The sequence below is a fragment of the Cataglyphis hispanica genome, chromosome 2 (assembly GCF_021464435.1).
Source record: "Cataglyphis hispanica isolate Lineage 1 chromosome 2, ULB_Chis1_1.0, whole genome shotgun sequence".
NCBI lineage: Eukaryota > Metazoa > Arthropoda > Insecta > Hymenoptera > Formicidae > Cataglyphis > Cataglyphis hispanica.
In genome coordinates this window covers 6292110-6318360 of record NC_065955.1, presented here as the reverse complement: position 1 = coordinate 6318360, position 26251 = coordinate 6292110, and the positions used below count along the sequence as shown (strand labels likewise).

The window sequence follows — 26251 nt, the reverse complement described above, 5'->3', positions numbered from 1 at the left end:
ATTTAGCTTTTTGTAAAATAATTGAATTTATATAAAAAAAATCTGCCTTTATACATGTATATATTTCCATAAATATAAATTAATTGATGTTCGTGAAGATTTGTTTTGTTGAATTTTTAATACACTTTTTCAAGCATTTTGTATATAAAATAATATTGATTTATAATTTGCAATCACGTTATCTGATTTCTTTTAATATTTGCATTTTAAATTTTTCGTCGATTTTCCGGATCCGTAGTGAACGTATAATATATCGGAGAAACGTATCTCGATCGAGAAGCAAAATGAAAAATCGATACGGACAGATCATCTCAGCATCGTTTATTGAAAGTCATTTGAACTAATGCATTTCTTCAACTTATTTCTTGCGAAGCCATTTAAATGCACTTGGAATCGTATATGCTAATGGGTACTTACAGACTGCAGCATGTTATGCTGAATTACTATGCCCTCGAATGCTCTCGCATTCGACTTTCTTGAACAGTATTTTTATCAATCTCAAAAAGAAATTACTAAATACTTTGGAAGAAAAATTTCCCATTTTGTCTCGGTTTTATATGATTAATTTCCTTTTTTATGATATACTAAAATTTTATTTGAATCAAAACATCTCTTCGATCGCGTCCTCTCAATCGATGTCCAAACATTTTTTAAATGAAGCCGCATTATTTGACACTCGAGCGAATCTCCCCGCATTTTTTATCGGAAAAAGGATACGCAAGCGCATTATCTTTTCGACTTTCGCCTCTCCATCATCTTTTCGCAGTAGATGATTTGCAGCTGCGACACGACGATGCGCTCAGCAAAAAGCGAGGAAAGCGGGAAGCCACCGACGGTCGATTCCCCGTCCTTGGTTTTATCGCTCGTAAAGCTCGGTCCGCATGGCGACTGCAACGGCCACGGATCGTATATAAACCCCGTACCGACACCCTTCTCGTTTACGCTCGTAACTCTTCCCGATCTTTCTTAGCCGCCCACGTGGCATTACCATCGCCGATGGAGCACGGAAGCTCAGCGGAGCGGAAGTCGAAATGGTGCAAGTGCTCGTTAATATGCGACTCCGATAAAGCAGCACTCTTACCTTAAGTATCTTCACACTGAGTACCCTTACATTAAGTAAGTGAACAGCAGTTCTCAAGATTGATCTAAAATGAAAGCTGCAACTCTCACTATTTATGGCATATTTATAAAAAGGATTTAATATCTTTAGACTTTTATATTGTTTAATCGTCGCGAGATGAAAATGAGAAATAGGTAGTTTGTATTTAGAAATTAATTATTTTTTGTAAAAAGGGATATTTTTGCTGAAATAGTTCAAATATCTTTTATTTATATCGTAAATAATAAAATAATCTTTATTAAAAAAAAACTACAACTTATATCAAAAACACCGTGAATGAACATATACATAAGACAATGGTGGAACTTCATCAAACCGCTTCATCAAATCTATCAATATCGCTTTTACTAGTTATCAGTCTAATTTAGGAGAAATGGTCCTTCATGAGATGCTGACCACAGGAGCGATGTAGCTCGATCGACTAGATGTCGAAGGGGGGCCCTTCGATGGGGGACCATTCAACTCGGATACTCACCCCTTCGATCCCCCATTTACATTGGCGGATAGTGTAAATGGCCATTAGACTGCCATGCTAACCCGCAAAACCGATGTATGTGTGTGACGCGCGCGCGCGTCGCTGATTGGCCGGAAGCCGATTTTCCTTAACAATCATCGCTGACAAGATTGTCACCGTTCAGACTGATCGACTGATAAATCTATAACGCTAATCTATCACACTCCGTCGTGACAGCTATTCTAGTGTCGCGCGTTTTTTTTCTGAACTGTACTGTAGATAAAAAGCTGTTCTCATCTGTTTGCGCGGTATTGCGGAAATTTATTAGGATTTACACGAGTGTCTTCACAGGAATAACGTCAGATTTATTGGGCCATTGTTCACCGGTATCTGCGCGATTCTTCGATCTCGCTGCGCAGTTCCGAGAACTTTCTCTGGTCAAAACAATCTCTCCGAACTCTTTATTTCTTTTCCACTTTAAAGGAATATTTTGAAAGATTTACAATCTTTAATATGAAATATTGTATGAAAAACTGGTTGAATAACATACAGAATGTCCGATTTTAAATGATACATTTTGATATCTTTTCTGTAAATCGTCAGAGACAAAAAATTTTCAAAAGTTGTATGGTTTCAAAGGGGACGCAAGATGATGGCAATTACTTTGGATAGTTTAAAACACCTTGGATTTCTTAAATGGAATCTCCTATTTTTCATTGCATTATTATAGCTATTCTTGAGAGCTTTTCAAAATATTATAATAAAGTATTCTTTCATTAAATATTTTTCGAGCTACTCTATATCTTATTCTGACATATCGATAAAAATATAAAATATCTCGTAAAATATTTAGTTTTCGATTTTTTTACTGTCATAATTTTACGTATAGAATAGTGAGACAAATTAACTGATATAAAAAAAAAATAATTATTTTTAAGAAAAATTATGTAATTATTTACAATATATTTTAATTAAAAACAATTATTTGTTTTTTTTTGTAGAACTTACACATATAACATTAAAATTAAAGATAAATTATGTTAATTCCGCGAAACATAAGCGCTTAATATGCAAATTAATCTTTAACTAGAATTTTTTATTTATTTTTATCTTTTCCACGCACTTTTAAATATTTCTTTTAAATATTTCTTACATCTAATATCACTCATCGCTTCATATCGTAAAAATATACTTGATAAAAAAGTATCGACATACCGGAAATTGCTAGTCAAATCACTTGGAAAGTTGTTCCCATCAATGAAATCCATATTACATTCCACGATATCCGTAACAGAATCTAAACAAGATTGAAATAATTATCCCTCTGGTCGGAAGCGGGAAATTGAGACGAAACTATCACACAGAAACTCTGGATTATATTCTCGCGGTATAAGAGGAAACGAGATAAAACGGGGTAAACTCGCGAGAAAACAAGCGACCTTTCCGTATTGTTGGATCCTTATCTGGGAAATCGCATCGCCTTCGAGAGGAAACAGACGCTAGACAGGCAATTCCGCGGAAAGAAAGCCGTTTTAAGACAATAATTTCGCAGCCGATCGAATTATACGCGAACAAACTATTCTGTCGTGCCACCCTTCTCGTTTGGTGGTGCAGGCGATTCTCTCTTTCCCTCTGCCGACCCTTCCTGCCATCCGCTATAAACTTCGACGACGCGCCCGCAGCTCTTCCCTCTATTCTCTACTGTTCCGCATTTGCGGCCCTTCATTTGCAGATAACCACTCGTAGAACCACCGAACAATCAGCCGTGCCCCAGAGTGCATCCTTCCTTCCTTCCTTCCTTCCTTCCTTCCTTCCTTCCTTGGTTTTCTGCCTCCTCTGCCTTTTCTCATACTTCCTTCCGTTCTACTTCTATCAGCAAACGATAAGATTGAAGAGAATTTGAGAGAAAAAAATATATTACTGATTTGTGAACATCGAAAATTATGAATGAATCTATGCAAAAGGCAATGTCTTTTATCATATAAAATTACATAAAAATAGAAAATAAAATATAAAGAGAAAATTACAAGTTTAGAAAAGAGACATAATACAGAACACATGGCCAAGTTCAGGATAAAACAAAAACTGTCTGTGTTGCGTGTCGTTACCAGACATGCAGGAATAACGAGGGGTGTTACGATAGAACTTGGGGTCTGTTTCGTGTCTGCATTTTTTACATAACATAGCTAATTATATGAAATTTTGTGAGCTCTCGCTAGAAATGCGGATGTGTATAATTAATGTATATATAATTATTTTGGAGACAATTAAATTTATTTTACATTTTCAAAGCATATTGACTGCATGTAAAAATATTATCTAAAATGAAACTTTTTCAAAGTGAAGTTAAAAAGAAAAAACTAGATTAGAATTAGACAGCAAAAAATTAATTTGTAACTAATATATGTCACATACACGCGCTATGTACTCTTTCGAATAAATTTCTGAGATCACGCATTATCGATTTTTAATTCTAATATGTATAAACTAAAAAATATTGATTACTTCGATATTTGCATTAGTAATAATTGCATTAATGATAATAAATTTCATAAATTGCGCTGAATATTATCTACCGCGAAAAAGACGCGATATTGAAGCGTCTGATGCGCTCGGCCGTGAATCTCAGATCGTAAAAGCGCGGTCATAAATTCGCGATTTTCGCGCTCCGACATTACACGTATAGATCTATGCCAGTTGCCCGAGCGATTTTACATCTCTGATAAGAGAATGGGAAGCCGTTGTTCTCGAAGATCGATGTTCGGCGCGCGCCCCGAGAGACGAGAGAATGACACCGCATAAATTCTCACCCTCGTCCCGGATAACGCGAGATGACGTTTCGAGTTTGCCCCCCTTCGCGAAAACCAGCTGTACTCGATGAATCGAGATCTCGATGAGCTATGTCTTCCATTTCCTTTCTTCCGGATTTTAGAGTTTGCACAGGCTCTCTATATTCACTTGCTGCTAAATAGACAAGAGAAAATCGATAGCGTCGCGAGGAAGGTCTATTTTCAATAATGTATATCTTAAATAAATCGGTAATAAATCGACAATAATTAGTTGATGAAAATGAGATAGTTAATGAGATCTACTATTACATTTTTTAAGGATGTTTCTGCTGTACAAGCAAAAAATTGTTAAAATTTACAAAAAAAAAAAAAAAAACATTTCTTATATTTATACTATTTGAAAAATTAAATAAATAAATCTGGATTATAAAAATAATTAGAATATCACGAAATAATATGGTTTTTAACATCTTTGAAAAGAAATGATTTGTTGTTTTTTTATGAAGGGAAAAATCATAAACTTTTTAATCAACGTTGATTAACTTTTTTCTGGTTTACATCTCAATGATTTATATCGCAAAAGAGCAAATTCAATTGTAATCCTTTTTGACGTATTGTAATAATATTTTCAAAGAACACTACAATATTGACAATCCATCTTATTCGGAATGGACTTTGGCGGATCGCACGTGACAGTGAGCTTCGAAAAGATGCTTCGATCCCCCTGTTTTTCGGACGTCAACGCTTTAGTAGCAGGACAAACGCTGGTCGAAAGAGGAGAACCGGAGCTTGTCGCTCCGGTAACTCTCGGTGTTTGTTTTCCTTCTGGTCCCTCCTGTTTTTCCTCCATTAGCGACTTTACCATCTCTGGCTCTGTATGCCCTCTTAACGGCTCTCCCACCCTTCCTCGCCACCGTCTTTGTCGTCGTTTTCCTCGGTTACCCCACGTCAACAAACACCTGACAACTTCCCGTGACTATCATCGGAACGACTTCTCAAGTTGCCTCGTAGACATCGTGGCACCCCCTACGGCTTCCCTCCTCGATTTGTTCGCGATATAAAATCCGCATATCGACTACGGAATTGCCTTCTACTCCTTTCATAATATCGCAGCATATCACGCATTCTCTTTTTCCCGATGATTATCTATGCAAAGACGAGAAAATAGCATGTGTTCTATAATGGTTGTCGGCAATCTAAACACCATTTCATATACACTTCAAAAGCCGACTATTTCTATTTTTTATAGACACAACGACTTTTTTTTATTAATGCTCTATAGAATTCATATAATTTCCATCTTATTTTTACTTTTCAATTTAAATAAAATCGATTGTTGAAACTTCAGAGTAATTTATGAGATCTTTAATTCAATATGGATTTATTTATTTTTCTGTAAATTTTAAATTACCTTATAAAATTATTTTTACGAGACCTCTCGCATATATATTTAAACGAAATAAACAAAGATTGTTTTTTATGCATTCTTTATTTAAATTGAAATTTAAAAATACTATCATTGTGAATCTATTATATAAAATTTGTTATTGTAAATCAGCACTCTGGACATTTTTAAACTTACATTGTTTTTGCGTAGACGATAAAAATATACGTTTCGATTTGTCGTTTAATCGAGAGGATACATTTTATAAATTCCCCGAACTTTAACAATTTATTTTTAAAATATCCCACGCATTGTCTGTGCTTTAATACATCTGTCAAGGTCGCGACTATCATCACAATCGTCGTTCATGATACGTTAAAGTTAGAAAGCGAACAGATCAGACTTCCTATGTTCTCGTCTTATGTAGTTTCTGATTATGCAATGACATTCCTCGAACCAGTTATGCCAAGGACGCATACCACTCGGGTACATGCGCTGCACGTATCCCGCGAGATCGTTAGATCGTATCTAAAAGAATTGAAAACAATTCTTATAAGCGAAGGGGCCAACGACCAAAAATGTTCTGAAATACCAGTTAAGTTTAAACAATCATAAACGTATTCAATGAATTATATCATTATAGACTAAATAGGATACATTGTCAGATATATCTTTGGATATTAAATAATTTATGTATACATTTATACGCTGTTTTATAAAACGACTAAAGGTGTGCTTGTTTAAATATTTTTAGCATTTTACAACTTTTCTTTCTCAATAAATTGAAGAATAAGAAAATGCTATTTTATATTCTAATACTATCAATATTTTTTACGAGATTGTTTTTACTTTAAATGTTTATTCAATGTGTCATATGCCAAAACAATAACAAAAGCATTTTGTGGACTTTTTTTACTGAGTATCTATGCAAAATCTAAGCACAATTCTCTTAACGGTTTGGAAATTATTTAAGCTTAAATTTAATATTGAAATTTTCACATATATTCTAAGAAAATTCTAATTAATTTTTTGTGCAAAATTTGATTTAGATCCACTTACTTGTTTAAAGCTCATTTTTTTTTTAATTGTAGAAAAATATTCTCTCTCTTTCTCTCTTTTTGCAAATTATTTGTTTCTTTTTTTTTCTTGCAGTTGATTTCAGGGATTCTACGGCCAAAAATTTTTGTCATAAATATTAATAGGAATTAGGAAAAATATTAATTACAACTATTTTCTTTTAAGAAAATGTCAAAAACCATATTATTTGGTGGATATTTTAATTCTTTTTATAATCCGGATTTATTTATTTGATTTTTCAACTAATTTTTAAAACGTTTTTTATAAATGTAAGAAATGTTTTTTTTTTTTTAATTTTGACAGGTTTTTTGCTACTATTGCAAGCCAAACATCCTTCAATAAAATTTATTTGTTGCAAAAAGGATGTTTATCTTGTTTAGAATGGCGGAATGTAAAGAACAATTCGTGCAACAGGCGATTTGAAATCTTGATTATACGTCTGTGCTCTCGGGGGGTGGGGGAGGGGGAGGGAGATTGTGTTTCCGTTATTTTTCGAATCATCATCTCGTATAGGGAGGTTGCAGGCGATCGCGATTCTTCGTGTTCCTCACGGAAGTCGAAGCTACTGCCATGATCACGAAACAAGGCAACGCCTTCTTCTTGTATCCCCGATTGTCGTTGAGAACTCATCGATTGATTCGAGACGTAATGAGAGAGAAGGAGAGCGAAGAAGGCGCCTGAGGCCACTTATTGCCGAGCAAGAAAGTTCGCTGTTCGTGCCGCACGCGATAAGCAGTAACGACACGTGAGACCCTCCGATAATCACCGTCATTCCGTGATGCTGCGATATAGGCGAACGCTGCAACTTTCGATTCGATCACCGCTTCAAATATTGTGCATGCATGATTCACGCAGATTCATTTTTTATATATATATATTCGCGTGTAGATATAATACAATAGATATAATTTAAAAATTGTAGACAAGATTCCGTCATTGAGATAGTTAATAGCATGATTAGGAATAACATTACAGAATAAATTATTATTTTTGATCATTTTTATGAATCGATAATCGGACTTTAAGACAACGTAAAACATTAAACAATGAAATATACACTTTTGTGTCTTACAGTAATATATATAGTCTTATTGATTATTCTCACGGAGAATATATTATCTTTTTTCCCCGAGAAAGTTATGCGATATATTTTACGGTCTATCTATCCTCGCACTTATATGAAGCACGTTTCCGCATGGAATTTATCCACCGAACGTTATATAATTTAAGAATATAAGGAATTCCACGCTAGAGCATTCCAGAGATCTTTTCTTCGACGAGAAAAATTCTTAATGCCTTCTTCCTGCCTCTCGAATTACTATCGCCGCGGTCTGGTCGCGATAACAGAACGGCATTCAAGAGCGATCGCGTGGATGAGTAGAGAAGCTAGAAAGCAATGGGGGTGGAGGGGGGAGGGAGGGAGGGGGTAAGAACGAGAACGGAGGCCGGGTATTTCACGGCAACAATGGCGAACCCCCTCTATCATTATCCTCCTTCTCGTCTCCGTAATCGACGTTTAATTCCGGAAGTGCAATATCGATTATCCGGAAATCGAGCCGGCAGCGATACACATCGGGAGCAACAAGCGTTACTTTGCAGCATCTGCGACACGAGAGGATCGTATTTTCGCGAAATTTTCCTCTGACAAAAGGGAACGCGATAGTGCACGAAGAGAGAACGTAAATTGTCACGATTAAACTAATTGAGGTCGATTTCTTAGATCCTCGTTCCATTGTATACTCATCATGATCAATGTAATACTTATCGTCTCGTATTTCGTGCGTTTGGAGATCAGGGACGACGTTTAGTCGACAAGGATGCTCTTAATTGCTCTTACGAACTAGATGAATCATAAAAATTCTCGCATGATATCTTCGACACGCGATTAGAATTTTAATCACGCAAATAATTACTCATTCATATAGTGAAGAAATTGACGTTATATGATAATATTTAACGCGTCTATAAAATTTCTGAAAAAAGATGTTTTAGATTTTTAATTATTTATTATTTATTTATTCATTATTTATATTAAAATGTGCATAAAATATATAAAATTTGCATGGCAAAATACTTTTATGACTCCGATAGATCAGAAGATTAAATATTTTACTAAGAATTTGCATAGATTTGCATAAATCACTCATTGAATAATCTCGTAAAATAAGTTCTTGTAATTTATAGTCTATTATATCGTAAATATCTTGATTTATACTAAAATGAAACGTGCCAATAGCGATTAATAAATAGCTAGAATACATGGAAGGATTTATACCGATTGATTGTTCAGATTAAGAGGACACGTAAAGGATAATGAGTGAACAAAAGATAGACGGATGTCTTGATCGACGGTGAATGAAGGGGTGAAGGATCCGTTGTGTCGAACGTTTTCGCGTCTCAATGGAAAGTTTTCGCGTGCTTAAGAGCTCTCGAAACTTTTCAATAAAGTGCAACTTACTTTCCATACGTCTCGAATGATAAAGTTCACTCCGCTACTATCGTTTTTCGAAGGAATTACGGGGAAAGGGGGATTCTTGAGAGACTCTCTCGAGTGATGTTGTCGATAATCATTTTTTTGATGTTTTTTAAAGAAGTTCTCAGTATATTCTATTCTACTTTTGTATAATAGGATTTGTGCGTGAATGTAGAGATGTTCTCGTAAGATGTAAGACCATTGAAAGAAATAAAAAATATTTTACATTATGTTTTTCTAAAGGTTTAAAAGAGAGAATATTGTAACAAGAATATTGTTTATTCGATCGAGCTAATTTGCACTTTAAAGACGTATGTGTCATATGTCAAACATTAATAAAAGCGTGAAAATTTCATTGATTGTTCAACTATTTTTTTGAGTTTCTATGCAAAGACCTGAGAACAATTTTCTTAATGGTTTGGAAATTATTTAAATTTAAAGTTAGTATTGATTCTTATGGAAAATCGTATAATGTAGTATTTATTGACAAATTTGACAAGGAGAAAACATTGCCAACAAAATAAAAAGTGTCAAATATATTAAGAAAACTCTAATAAATATTTGTGTGAAACTTGATTTAGATTCACATACTCGTTTAAAAATTATTAAAGTTACTAAAAATTGTAGAAAAATATTATCTTTTTCTTTCTCTCTTTCTTCAAATTACTCGTTTCTCTTTGTTTCTTGCAATTGATTTCAGCAGGTATTCACGATCAAAAATTTTTATTAAAATAAATTCGGAAAAATATTAATTACAACTATTTTCTTTTACGAAGATGTAAAAAATTTTATTTTGCGATGCTTTAATTCTTTTCATAATCTGGATTTATTTCTTTGATTTTTCAAACGGTTAAACGTAAGAAATATTTTTTCTCAATTTTGACAATTTTTTGCTACTATTGTACAGCCAAAACATCCTTAACAGGTGCCTTCATGCTTATCACTTTATCGCGAAATTATTTTCCGCTTTAATGCAAAATGTCAACGTAATAAATAATATCTTTGTGTCCATCTTCCGCATAACGAACCTCCTTCTCTTTCTCTCTCTCTCTCTCTCTCTCTCTCCCGTCATATTATACATTCTCCATGAGACACCACCGAGTTTGGCGGATATCTCTAACGGCCGACACTGCCGCTAATTGCCGTCCGTATAATTACCATATCGGGGAGATAAATATGGAGCTCTTAGCTTCTACAGCCAACGAGAGACACAGTACGCCGGCATTACATCTGGGCTGTTTAAACGTCCGGCGCTCGGAAAGATAGAACAGAGGGGGATAAAATATGAGCTTCGAACACAGGAACCGCGCGAAGATTCTAACGAATTAATCTACTTGTCGGCGATTTGCTTTTATGTATTAGTGAATGTTTCAATCTCTCGTGCTTTCGTATTGTCTTTACGGTGATTTGTCTATCTAAAAGTCGACTATTCGCGAGAAGAGAGTGAAAAAGATCAAAGCAACTTTCGAGTTATATATAATACAGAAAAAAGAAGAGAAGAGGAATTTGCGCGAATGTAGATTTAGAATGTCATTCTAGATTTATGTGGCTACGATGTTAGTTTTATGATTTCAAGTATGTTTTATATATTTGTTTCTTGAATATTATTAAATATTTAATCATCGATGATTTTAAATAAATGAAAAAAAAAAAAATTTAATTTTTAAGTAAATTTTAAAGCGCGTAATAGAATATTTTTACTTTGTATAGCAATGTTATTACCTCTTGACTGTCATCTGCTTCTGCGTATTACGAGAAGGAAATAATATCTCGAAAAGAAAAAGATCATAACAAGACCCTCAGATAGACTTTGCAATAGTTGTTACGAAGGAATCAAAAGATTAACAATGGCTACCTGACGTCTATTTAATAACCGGCTTCGTTATCTCGGCTTTACAAACCTCCACATGCGTGTGCCCCGGTACTCTTTCGCCGGCCAAGCACGAGATATAATTATAGGATGCGCATATTCTGTGACAGTACAACGTTTTCCGTTTAAATGGGGCTTCACTTCAAGAGGATTCATTATATCGCAAAAATAACTCGCATCTCTCCTCCGCGCTCGTCGGCCAGAGATCTGTGTATCGAGAGCGGAAGAGAAAGTTGCGCGGGAAGGTAAATCCCCTTTCTTCGCTCGCGAGTCATTTTGCCATCGTTCGCATAATTGCCTCCTCGGAGACCCTATATCCTCGGTTAACTATTAACTTACTCACACACGCATAAACGCATGATCGCGCAGCGATAAACGCATCCACGCGTGCGAACGACTCCCGCATGTGGATCCCGGCAGTTCGCTAATTTTCTCGACCACGACGGATATTTAACGTAGTTTTCCCCCGATCCCGCGTCAGCTTGGAATGCCTCCGGCTTCATCAGGAAGCGATGGTCAGGTTGAGAAATTATCGTGGCGCCGCCGTGACGACGTCGAAGCGAGACGTCGCGGTCTCCCACGCGCGCGTTTATCATCCTTCCTCGACGGCTCTCTCTCTTTCTTTCTCTCTCTTATGGAGAGCAGCGACCGAAGCGAAAGGACGAGAGGAAGAGAAGGAGAGGACGCATGCCAACAATGGCGACGCCTAATTAGCGACGCCGGAAATGAGGTGCAGGCACTACGAAATTAGTATCCCGAGATATCCGCTATTCTTCTCTTTCTCGGTGGAATTCGCGTAGATTTCTTCTGCGTTGGACATCTTTATCGAAGCATCTAAAATAAATCATCAACGCAAACAACTTTTACTAGAGCGCGGAGAAAGTACATTTTCTGTAATTTAATCAAATAAGAATTTCTCTCATCGAGAAGTGAATTTTTTCTTGAAATTGTTTAGTGAAAACTTGAATGAATATCTCTTCCACTGCTTACTTTTCAACCTTTTCAAACATCTTTTTGTATCTTAAATTAAATTTTTCTGTTAAAACAATCTCTTATTCCAAGGCGACACTGCAAGGACTTTTTTTTGCTTGAGAAAAAAATCAATTTTAAATTAATCGGCAAAAGAATTTAGAAATGAAAAGTGAGAAAGAGAGAGAGAGAGAGAGAAATAATAAGAGAGATAATATGTCAATTTTCAATCTAAGTGTATTTTATAGAAACATATATACATATATGTGTGTGCGTCGCATAATAACACACTGTAATTATAAATTGCATATTCGGACTGTCATTAATATTCATACCGATATGTGAGACTATCGTGATATCTCTTTTCACGTAATTGCAAACTCTATTATTTATAATGTTGTATGCTAATAATTATGCATTCGACAAACGTAAATAAATGGAGACATAATAATATGTAACGCGATTGTTGTACTCAAGTATTTTATTATCTGCGAGCCACGAAATTATCTCACATATGAAAAAACGCGACCGAATCTAAAAATTGTTTCAACTTTTACTTTCCAAACGGTTTCAATGCGCACTGGTCACTGGTATATATGTATGTATGTGTCCGGATTAACTTGGTAAAAATTTATATAATGGGTTGATTCAGACCGGATGTACAAAGAGAATATTTAAATGAGAATGCCTGTCTGCGCTAACTCGTGTCATTTAGTTACAAAGCTTTCACTGGTGGTAATTTCTGTTTTTTTTTCTTTTTTCTCTATGCGTATATCGCAAATTATATAAAATTTTATCTACGTTAAAAGAATTGCGCTAACAAGAGAGTACATTATAAAATTTGTCCATTGTAGAAAATTTTATCTCTGAGAATGACTGAAGATGAAAATAATGAGAATAACTAAAGATATATCGCCGGATATACATTATACATATAATCTATAAATCTTTTAAATATATTTTCAATATATGACATATGTATTATATTTATTTTGTTTCTCTATATTTATTTTTAATGAATAATAATATTAATTATAATATCAAGATAATAATAATTATAATTTCAAGAGAAAATTAAATAAAAGGGGTCAATTATTAATTATTAATGTATTTTAGTCTATTAATTAATGCAAATATTCGTCAAATATTGCAGCATGATTTTCATTTTGCCAATGAAAAATTTAATAACTATATTTTGAATCAATATTCTTTATTAGGGACATAAGATCCGATAAGACAGAATTGACTTTGATTCGTATTTTAAACTTTACTTTTTGCCTTTTGTATTCACTTTTTACGACACGTTGGTTACGATAGTCGACATTTGCCGTGTCGTCGTTCACAGTAACATCGCTATACCGATAGGGTGCGATTTATGGGCAACAACCCCCTCACGTGCTAAGCCCCAACGTTCATCTCCCTACTACGAGTGTCGTTATAGCGACGTTAAACTAGCCAGACAATGATAAAGCTTTACGATTCAGCCCGTTACGAGTGAAAACACCGAATTCTCGCGCAATTAAACTTTTATTTTAATAATTATGACGATTGATCGATGATTGTGATTATATATATCTTCCACTGCTTACTTTTCAACCTTTTCAAACATCTTTTTGTATCTTAAATTAAATTTTTCTGTTAAAATAATCTCTTATACTCCAAGGCGACACTGCAAGTACTTTTTTTTTGTTTGAGAAAAAAATCAATTTTAAATTAATCGGCAAAAAAAAAAAATATATATATATAGCCACAAACCGTCATTTTATGGATTATAAACAACAGATTATGTGTAATCTGATTACGACATATATATGTATATATAGCTTTACCTATATCCACAATCCACTACTTTCTTATAATAATAATAATTTTAGCTTATTGTTGTTATTCTTCTTATGTTCCGGATAGAAAAAAAACACTCTTACATAGAGAGGTTCGAGTCATTCTTTCGATATAGCAAGGAAGGGAAGCGGAAAAAAGGAACGGATACGCGCTGCTGCCTCGATATTTTATTTCACCATGTATCTCACAACGCCCATATATATTCTCCTCGCGATCGCTGCACTCCTCGCTAACCTCGCCTTTCTTTGCTTTCAGGGATTTGCGACCGGTTAGCCTGGAGAAAGGTCAGGAGACCCTCAGGCTCAGGGTCTATGCCTGTTACGCCTGGGGTGGGCCCCTCCTGGTCGCCGGATTGGCGGCCCTTCTGGACCATCTCCCGTCTCAACCGCAATATACGTTCCTGAGGCCCCGCTTCGGCGAGAAGCAATGCTGGTTCTACGGTAAGTTCTTACGCATCGATCAGCCCCTCGTCATTTCTGCGTGAACTATTTCGGGGGATACGTAAAATCTACGTCGTTCCGACGTTGAACCTTCCGAACCTTCAGTTCTTCACACGCCAAACTATCACGATCCCCTCAGATTTACATCCTTCGAAATGTCGAAGGATGTGACGTGTACGCGATATTATAAAAAAAAAAAGAATATTGAGAGAAAGTACGAAGGTGAAATGGAAATTGACTTTCAAAATAATACATAGGTAGCATTAAAAATAATACAAAATTGAAAACTGTCATGCCTTAAGCAATTTAGAATCGATCTTTCCTAGAGATAGTTTTGAAACGGGAAGCTTTTTAATATCCGTGTAAATTTATCTCTAAATAAAAAAAAATTAATTTTTTTCTAATTTATTAAAGAGCTCACGATGTGATTTGTGTGCAATTTAGTGAACACACAGTGTAAAATAAACGGTGTCAATAGTACCGTACAAAAGTAGTACATGCCTCAATTAAATAGAGCAACGCGTTTATTATGGTTAGCTCAATGATGCAATTGGCGCGAATTGCTTGCTGGATGATAGTTCGAGCTAGATCATTGCTTTAATTAAACTTGGCAACGGCGCGGCTATATAATCCAGAGACGGCTCTGGTCAATATAGTCTATGATAATGTATTATGATACCAAAACGCGCCATTCTTGCAATTCAAAGCGATCGACTGATTCAATGGGAATTATTTATAAGCACGTCCGCATAATTAATAACTGCGATACATTCGGTTTTCCTACAGTCCGGATTCCCAATATGAGGAAGCCTTTATCATCCTCATTATCAATAAAATAAATGATTCAACTTGAAAAATGAATAATCGGTTATTCGTCCGATTAATATCAACGACAAGATGTAACTCATCTTTGTGAATTAATTTATTTTCTTGGTTTAAAGTCGATAGTAATCTCACTCGCAATAGATAAGTGAAATTGCTACTGATTTATAAAGATCGCGATCTTTAATCATGATTAATATTAACATTCATGTTATGTTTTGTTTTAAATATAACACATGACCCAGACAGCCTACAATATTTATGATAAATAATCATAAATAGTTTTTATTACTTATTTTTTGAAATATTATACAAATATTTTATATATATTTTGTATACTAAGAGTATACTAAATATACAACATATTGCATTATATATTAAGAGAAGGAATCAGAAAAACTTTATTCGATATGTTAAAATATAGACTGAATATTTTATTTAATATTTATGGTAAGTAGAAAATAAATATTTATAATAATACTTTGTAAGTATTTCTCAATATTTTTATAAATATTTTTATGATCTTTATGATCTGTTAAATCTAAAATCACAAAAATGTTTATAAAATATTTTGATAAATATTTATAAAATATTTAAATAATCATTATAAATATTTTATAAATATGCTGTCTGGAGGCTGATTGCAAATTATTCTTGTTTGATACACTCTTTATTGAAGAATAGAAAACGAATGAGAAATCGATATGAGGATACAATTTAACCTTAATGAAGACTGAACGTTCCTCTCTTTCAACTCTTTGGGATGTGGTAATTTTCAACTTAAATACTTCTTCGTGATTATATCTCAGATTAAAGATAGTTATTTGACAGTAATAAGATATCGATTTGACAGACAATAACGGAGCTTATCATTGAAAGTAATACGTTGCGAGCAGACCGTTATCCGACAATCCCTTGTGATCCGATTATTCCGCCAATTAATAGAACTGGTCATCCGCGCTCTCGGAGTGCCGATTAAATTGGTTTTGTTAATCGATCGGTCGTGTCGAATTAATTGCTAATGAAGTATCATCGTTCGGTATCGGCGCGACTGGCGTTATAAAATAAAATAATATCGTGGTCGTTATTATTACGTGGCCATCATTATATGCATATATTCACGGATGATGGATTGCTTTTAAAAGATTTCACTCTTTTCATTAGAATCTTAATTTTCATCCTAATTACCTCGTAAAAAAAAAACACGTGAATAAGAAGCGAATCAGACGGTCCGGACGAACGATCTTAATTTGAAGAAAATATTTTATATTAAAAATATTAGAGAAAAAACTGATATTCGGTCAAATTTTTAAAAAGAAACGGTGAATTGATAAAAAAAAAACAATCTATAATTAAAAAAAATTATTCACCTACACGACTAATATATCTGAAATTCTATTTCCATACAAAATACATGCATGTACTTATTAAAAATAATAGAGAAAAAAACTGACATTCGGTAAAAAATTTTATGAAAAAAATCGATAAATTTATAAAAAAGAAAAAAACAATTTGTAGTTAAAAAAAAAGTTATTCGGATACACTACTAATATATTTAAATTTTTATTTTTATACAAAATACGCGTATCAAACTTCCACTTTACGGACATAAAATTGGAAGGTATTTATTAATACATTGTTAGCACAGTCAAGTGACAGCCACTCAACTCGTGCAAGAGGATTACATGCTCTCTCTCTGAAATATTACACATAAATGCAAGCTCTCGTTTACATGCTTCTCTCCCCGACGGTATGTAATTATCCGGGCGTACAAATAATCGATTACGATAAGGAACAAAACAAGCGAGCGCCGCATTGACTTCCGCACGATGCGAGCGCGGATACTAAGAGGATTACGCCTCGGCCGAAATATTGTATTTAAGTATGACGTAGGGGGTAGCTGAATATAAGAAGATCGGATACCCCGAGGAGAGCCTTTAATACCTCGGATCCCCAATAATAACCGGCGCGGTCCGCCCGATGCGAATCTCTCATAAGGCGCGCGCACGAACGGAGATAATAAGGTTCGACGTCGTAGCGAGCAACGGATCTTTATTCGTCGAAGCCCCGGCTACGGTTACGGGTTATTTAACGACCCGTTCGCCCGTAATCCACATCCCGTAATCCGGCGCGTATACTCCGTGTCGTCCTAAAATCCCTCGCGTAGACGCAAGCGCGCGCGCACGCCGCCGATGGATGCATTAATTCCGCCACGTCGATCTATTCCGCACGCCGCTGATTAATACTTACCTTTTACATGCCGGATCCACCACCCCCTCTGTCGCGGTCAGAGAGACTGCAATTACAAACAAACCGCCGTCCACCCTCGCCACGCGCGACATGGCGCCAATTTTTCCCCCCCGTAACGAAAAAAGGACATCAAAGAGATGACGGGGATAATAATTATAGGTGTCTCCTGATTGTGGACGCGGTGCGTTAATGATATTTTGCAACAAAAGCATGCGGCCGCGTTTAAAGTGTTAATGATAAAATAAAGTGATAATCACGTAGGCGATTAAAACACGGCTAAAACAGCGAGATGATTTGTCTGGAAAAAAAAAATGTATCTTAACATATACACTTACATAAATATAGATAAATTAATGTAGATAAATTATATAATAAAAGAAATATACAGAGTGGCCCATTTTAATGTATCTATTTAAATTAAATATTTTAAAATCTATAAATTTTAGAAGGAATCTTTTTAGACAAAAGTTGTTTGGTTTCGAGAGGGCGAGAAAATAGAATTAATTAGATCTTGGATAATGTTATTAAGTCATATCAAGATTACCTTCAATATTCTATGCATATTCTTGTAACTTATCTCGAGAGTCTTTCAAGACACTATAATAAAGTATTTTTCCATTAAGTATTGAGATATTTTACATCAAAATATGTCAAATCAAGATATCATATAATTCGAAAAATACTTAATGAAAAAATACTTTATTATAATGTTTTGAAAAGCTCTTGAGACAAGCTACAAGGATATGTTTTGAAAAATGGGGATTTTTATTTAAAAAATTAAAGAGAATCTTGATATGACCTTTACAGCGCCACCAAAGTCTATCTAATATTTCTATCTTCTTTTTCCCTTGGAACCAAACAGCTTTTGTCTAAAAAATATTCTTTTAAAACTTACAGATTTTGAAATATTTGAATGGATAAATGAAAATGGGCTATCCTGCGAATAAATTAATATATTATATGCTACTATTTTTCCATTTTTTTTTTCATTTCAATTCGCAAAGATTTTTCATTTTCAATCACAAGATACACAAGTAGTGAATAACAGTCGGTCAATACCACAATGCTTTCTGCTTTCGCCCTTTGCTTTTACTCGATCTCAGAATCTTTCAAAATTTGTCCTAGAACGGGAGGAGGGCGTGCTATTTCATCATCAAGATTCAATCTATTTTCTATTTTCTATTGTCATACAATTTCATCTTTTCTCTACAAAGAGCACCTGGATGCGCACAAAGGCCACACCTGGCAGATAAATGAAGCCACCTGCTAAATCGGGATAATGGTTCCTCTTGGAAAGCTGCGTCGCGGAACTATCGCGAGTTTTTCTTCGTGATACAATGCTGTTGCAGTAAAAGAGGGGATACTTGTGCGACGACAACAAGCAACAAACTCTCTCCCTTTATTCCAGCAACCACGTTATACCCTATAACGGCATAGGCCGAGACGATGGAGTGGAGAGATAAAGCTTGGCGCCAGCTAGTCCAACCCCATCGTGCGAGAAACGACCAAATCCCCCATTTGCCTCCTATCGACTGTATGGCCCACATTAATAGGTATGCGTGTACATGCGTTTATATACGGGCCCCCCGATACCGTCCTCTGTTTCACCGTTGTACTTATCCCTTACTTACGAGATTTATATTTAACATCGATATGAATAGCACCCTTTTTGTCACACAACTAATAATATTAACAGAAAATATCTGTCATCGTTGCTCTTAAAGATGATGCGTCGAAACATTGACAAAAACATGAAAATTTTGTGGACCCAGATTTGTAGATTTTTACATATTTTTAAATATAATTTTCCGACATTTTGGAATATTCTAAACACATTGGCATAGAAATCTGGAAAAAAATTTTGTAACGAAAACAAAGCTTCCTCTACGAGAAAGCAAAAGAGACAGAAAGAGTGGGACAACGAACAGAAAAAGGCCACGTGACAAAGACGAGCGACGATATAAAGCTCGTCGGCGCCAGAGCTTCGCGACTAATTCTCGCGCGAATGCTTTCGACGACGAGCTAATCGGATTTGACAGTGGCAAGGACTGTAAAGTATCGAACGGCGGCACGCGTGGACATAATTCATTTATGTTTGTTTCGAATGTTTGTTGCGCCGTGAAAGAGTGAGATATATAACTTACACGAAACAGCTATTGTTGGCGATCTGCCAAACTCAGCAAATATAGACGGCCATCTCCTCGCCCGCAAAATTCGAAAGCCGTTCCCCGTCGCGGTTTATCCCTTTCCTCTCTCCCCTTCACCTTCTTTTTTTTTTTGTTCGTAATGCCTTTATCTCCTCTTTTATGGTGCATCGTCGCGTATTCTTCTGCCGCGCGACAATCTTGAGCAAAATGCGGAAACTGGAAATATGATTTCCGGCGTCGAATGTCCAATTGAAAGTGACATAGGATAATGGAATACATTTTTTATTGACTGTTCAAGTTTTGAAAAAAAAAAGAGATCCTCTTCTAAAAATACGCAATATCATCTATTGAAAATGATCTTGTCATCATATTCTATGCATTTGTTTGCATACTATAAGAGATCGAAATAAAATTGTTAAAAATAATATTTATTAATCTTTTATAAATTTACACTTTACGTCTAGTTTGACTTTTGTGTAAATATTTATATTTCTCTGTAATATTCTTTCCCAGTGTCATTGTAGTTTGCGCGTGACCCGACATGCCTGATGGAAAAACTTTGCCGGTGTCAGACAGCGCATAGCAAGATCCCGTTGCGGGACCGGTTTGGAAAAAGTTCGAGGAGGTTTGGGCGAATAATGTACGACCATTGCATTTTGAGACGCTCTTGATGAAGGCGCGCCGGATGAGAAAGAAGCCAGGATAGTCGGAAAGAAGCCCGGGATACAAGAGTTCGCTTCTCTGCATCCGTTTAATATTCCCGGCGGACATCGGGATGCAAGTTAGCTCGGTTATACGAACAGGACCCGCTACACGATGTTTCGAAAGTTTCGTGACGAGCGGCCAAAGTTTGACATTGAGCTCCCGCGAAAAGCGCCGGTTCCCCCTCTAACCGGGAGGTAAAAACCGCGATTATTCCAGCTGAAAGCAAACCTTTTGTTCCACTCGATGCGCAAAGCACGAGAATTGCATAGCAATTCGCGAAGACTTGATTATCCGTAACAACTGAAGTAAATTTTCAAGATTAGAGAACTTTAAATATATTTAAGGGACACAGTATATGTTTGAAATATCTTTTACGAGACACATTGAGAGAGCTGAAAATTTTCTTGATTTCTTTTAGATTAATCCAATTAATTTACGAGAAACATTTCTAATAAATTATATATATATAAGAAGAGAATCATATACATGGTGAGTCAGTTAGTGTTGCAAACTTATATAAAAAAATATTTTATTATAATGTTTTGAAAAACTCTTGAGATAAGCTACATGAATATGCATTGAAAAATCGGGGTTTCCATTTAAGAAATTAAAGGTGATCGTCATATGATCTTTAAATGACTTTCCAAGATCAAATGACCAATGAAACTATCTTATGTCCTCTTCGAAGTCACAAAACTCTTGTATAAAATATTTTTCTCTAAAATGCTTTGTTTCCGAGATATAAGCTTGTAACACTTTAACTGACTCACTCTATATATACATATATAGATATTTAAATTCTACAATAAAATTAAATTGATAATAATTAAATCGAAAATAAAGTGTACATTGGAAATATTGATAGAATGTCGGAAAATTTTAAAAATATGGAGTGAATATTGAAGGATAATATAGAAGGATTGCTTCACAAAATATAGATGTGCATTGGCTACCGCAAAGATCATAAAAGTTGAGGATAAAAATTACAAAGCTCGAATAACGACTACTCTGAATAACGCAAATTTATTTGATCGTTTGATTTGCCTACAATTCGCTTCGAACCTGCATGTAATTCTCGCGTCTGTTTTATTTCGTTACAACTAATATAAGCAATGAATTCTGTTTATATGACCGTTGTTTGTTTATTAGCTAGTCAACGATCCTGTTCGTGTTTTTTGAATTATATTTATCTCGTCTAAAAAAACGCTTCGATAAATACGATAAGAAAAACATTGGGTATTGTTATTGCGTATCGTCACATTTTTATTGAGTTGTTAAATAGTAACGGGCTTGCAGAGTCAATTGACGTGTCTTGTATGGATACACATTTGAAAAAAAACGAATCAAAATGTTTTATGTGTACATTCTATTCATCGCATACATCATATAGGCGACTTTCATAGAGATGGACATTTTCGGCAGAATAATTTTTTCGTTTTTATTTTCACTACGCGTAATAATTGTCGTCGATTTTTGCACGATTAAATTGAGATTGATCGAAAGTTGTCAGAAAAATATAAAACACAAGTTGTCAAAATATTCTTTAACTTAATACTTTAATTTTTTAACTTTATTATTCATTTTTATACATATTCTGTCCAAAAGAGGATTGAAAATTAATTTGATTTAATCTTGTTTTAGAAACTATTAATTTCAAATATCATTGAATTATTATTTTTCTTGATTCACAATCAATTTATAATAATGGGTGGTTCAGAAAAAATATTTGCACGACATAATTTTAAAGTAGTCTCTTAAATATCGGGCGCGAAATAACGAGAAACTTATGAGCGCACTTAAATCACGGATATTACGCACGAAACCAATTTTAATCTTACGGTCGTACCGTGATAAATATTCGCGCTTGAATTTTTTAACGATTTACCTGAAAAATGTAGAATATTTCGAAAAGATATTGACGAGTTTGTCATCTTTATATACAGTAGACACAATTTTTGCGACAGAAATTTCTTCGGGTCGTTGCTTCGATATTTTATTTCTGTCGCGAATCTATCGCTCCGAAATATCCACTTCGAAAAGTCGAGTCTTTTCGAGCAGGTGATTTATCCGAAGCTTGCGTCCAATTTTTATAATAATTTTTCCATCTCTCTCTCGATAAAAGCTCTCGGAAAATCTCGACTAGGTCAGTCGTTTAATATCTCCGCGGACGATAAAGCGATGCATTATTGCTAGTCGAAGCTTACGTCGTATTTTATTTATGGATTTGTTTGCGCGGACGCGCCCTGTAACTGATAAGTGGCTACGGAATCCTCGTGGAGAGGAGTCTGTTTCTGGCAGATTGCATCCGTAGTTATGGGGTTGGAAGAGTCGTCGGGACCGGTTAGTTGCGAGGGGGCGAATCACCCCGATAAAAGCGACTCGACCGTGAAGCCTCGGCCAGGGTCTCTATCGTCAAATTACCGTGAAGCCGATCGAAATATACTTTGCGTGTGAAAATCGTATTCTTTCACTGTTATTTAAATATTCTCGTGTAATTCTATAAATAATCTTCGAAATTTTTAATAGCTTTTTCATATAACAATTATACCTAATATATTTGTTTAGCAAACTATATTTTTTTATTATTTTAGTTTATTTCTAATTTTTATTATTTTAAACATATAAATTGTTGATTATTTTAAGTATTAATTGGAATAGTAATAATATAATATATATATATATATATATATATATATATATATATATATATATACAAATATACATTAATTCTATTTTCTATGCAATACAAATATAAACTTTATTTTTAGAAAATATGTGTATGTAAATGCATATATTTTCGATTTATAAAATTCTAATAGAATATGAGATTAAATATTCAATTTATAGAAACGATTGGTTATAAAATTATAAATATTGATACATAAAAGTATTACGATAAGATTATCGAAAACTAACTGTTTTACGAGATATTTTATATCAAAAAATGTCAGAATAAGATATAAAATAACTCGGAAAATATTTAATGAAAAAATACTTATTATAGTGTTTTGAAAAGCTCTCGAGATAAATGATTACATGAATAAAATATGGGGGTTTCTATTTGAAAAAAAAATTACTTGGGCCTGACTGGGCCCGCATAGGGCCTTAGGCCTAAAAATTGATGCCCTCATCTAGTGGTGGCCTTTACAATTTTTATTTGAAACATTTTTTAAAATAACGCAAAGTGTCTGAGATATTCTAGTAGATTAAAATGATCATGCAATCGATATTTTATAAGGACTCGTCTTTTCAAACGAAATTAATATCGCCGCGTTAACATTTATCTCTGTGTATTTCCGTGTATACATTGCACACATTGAAATCGCTATAATCACGATTAGAAGATACCGTAAACGATGTTGCTGAAGCAAATATGAATTCGCGATCGCGCGCGTACGTGCGTTATCTATCGCAAATATCTGCGCTTATCGGGGAGGGCGGATCCTCCGGATATCTGTCTTGAACTTGAAATCCGAGCGTGCGCGCGTACCAGCGCGTGCATATCCCAGGAATTCAGGGAATCGCGCAGCCTTGCACTACCGGGCCCTCGTCCAGTGTATACAACCGATCCACCGATTGGTTAAGTGCACGCTCCGCGTGATTCACCATAATTTCTGCTAAACGCATACATACCGTCCTTTCCCGAACGGGCGCAATTTCGACGGCGAAATCACGGCGGTCGCGTGATCGTCCCGGAATAGCCTCCCCGTTGTAACCCCGTGCAAACTTTACCACGCCCGATCGCTCGCGGGTCGTTACGTGTCGTTCATCTTTACCTCGTGTACCTTTATTTCATGCCTTTGATTTAGCCACAATCCTTATCCTTGTAAAATAAAACGCTAATCCTCTGACAAAGCGTCGATAATTCTTGCGAGAATTATATTTTTTTTTTTTTTTTAAATAGCGAGAATTTGCAATTGAATAAGCGGGAAAATTATAAGAGACAAAGGCAGTATAATAAGAGACAAAGGTTACAGTCGTTAGCATTGTTTCCACACTTCCGAAACGCATTTTAAAGCACTGTGAATGTTATATATTTTTTTAGAAAATTTATATAAATGTGAATAATATAATTATTCTAGTAATAAAGGAATAAAAATAATTTTGCAATTATAGCATATAAAAAAATTGCAATTATAGTGTTTTGAATATTAAATGTGTTAATTATCATATTAAATAAATATTAAACACATTAAATTTTTTGTCATTTAATTTGTTTAAAATAATCGTAAAAAGAAATTACAATTATGACATTTTCACATTTATTTCCAGATATTTTTTAATTAAAAACGTAAATACGATAGATTAGTCACGCTGCTAGTTTTGGGGGGAAGAATTATTAGATGTCTTTTGCAAATGGTGCGTACGCTGTAACGTTCGAAATATAGGGTGAGTTTTTTTAATCTTAACAGGCAAATATTTCGAAAATATGCAATTTTACAAAAAAACTTCTCATCAGATAAAAATTGTATCTAGAGGAGGACGACAACGGTGACCTCGGTTTGATCTTGAGACATCTATTTAAGATCAGATGAAGGTCAATTTAATTTTTTCAAATAAAAATCCATATTTTTCATTACATTTTCAGATTGAGAATGTAAATAAATTTCCTTGGTATCTCGATGATTTTTATATATAATGTCGAAAGTATATAATTTTAAGGAACAATTTTCTTTTTCTTTTTTAAAACACAGAATAAGAAAGATAAATAATTTAAGAACCGATATCGTGTTAAAGAAACTTTAAGCTACAAAATATTTTTTTAGTTCTTTGTCTATGTTGAATATTTGCCTGTTAAAATTAAAAAGACTCACCCTGTATGTATAGCAGGATGCAACGTAAACAACACTATCCGCGAAAGGGAAGACAAATGTGCAATGGTGCTGCAGCAAAGTTATCGACTATAGAATATTATTGGATAACGGAAACAAAGTACGTCTCGCTTCAGCAGTTATTATCGTTCGCGATTGCGATACACACGTATTTTTTTTTTAAACACGGTATCATAAATAATTAAGAATAAATGAGAGAGAAGTGATATTTAAAAGCCAGTTTCCTGAGCCGCGACACGTTTTGGCCTCTATTTTCTTTTTGTCGTAACGCTCCGCGCGTCAATATGTGAATGAGAAAATAAACTTGCGTTGGCAGATCGAGCAATTTATTTGTTCGTCATAAATCGCCTATCTATTTCTGCTCGCGTGCATTACGAAAACCCATCGCGTTCCAGTATCTTTCCATTCGTCTTTCTTTCTTGTAGCTTATTAGCAAAGGAAGATTATTATTTTCTGTAGCAGCAATAAAATTTATTCGATCCTTAATATTGGACATATGCGTGAAACGACAATGAGAAAATATCGAGATCACAGCTTCAGTATGCAGATATTAAATGTTTGCTATAGATAATCATAAATCGAAAAAAAAAATTGTGCTCTTTTAGTAATTGAAGCGAAAAAAATTATTATCAAAACTAATTTATTAGATTTTCATTCAAATAAAATTCTAATTAAATTAGACCTAATAATTATTAAAATTATTGATAGCATAAATAAAATCACTAATTTAATAAATTGATCAATATAAATTTTTTCTTATATAAGTTATTCTATATAATATAATTATTGATGAAATTAATATATAATCACCCTAATAAATAAACATGAAACTTAATCCAATAATATATAAAATTCTGTGTTAATTTAATTAAAATTAAATAATAATCATTCTATTATAATACCTAAATCTGTAAAATAAAAATAAAATCTTAAAAAAATAAATAATATAAATCTAATAAATATAATAAATGAATAAGATAATAAATTATCAATTATTTAAGATAAAAAATTATTTTCTTAATTCCATAAATTAATATTATAGGCGTTCGCCATTTGTTTTCCAGTGCAAGCATTTCA

At 34.2% G+C, this 26251-nt stretch overlaps 1 protein-coding gene across 1 annotated transcript in view; it reads left to right on the top strand.

Annotated features, from left to right (window-relative positions):
- The window catches only part of LOC126858955 (probable G-protein coupled receptor Mth-like 1), a 138768-nt gene that overhangs the window by 98217 nt on the left and 14300 nt on the right, over window positions 1-26251 (top strand). The window contains exon 5 of the mRNA XM_050609726.1: window positions 14234-14418. Within this exon, the coding sequence (XP_050465683.1) occupies window positions 14234-14418 (185 nt within the window). The remainder of the gene's footprint in view (window positions 1-14233; window positions 14419-26251) is intronic.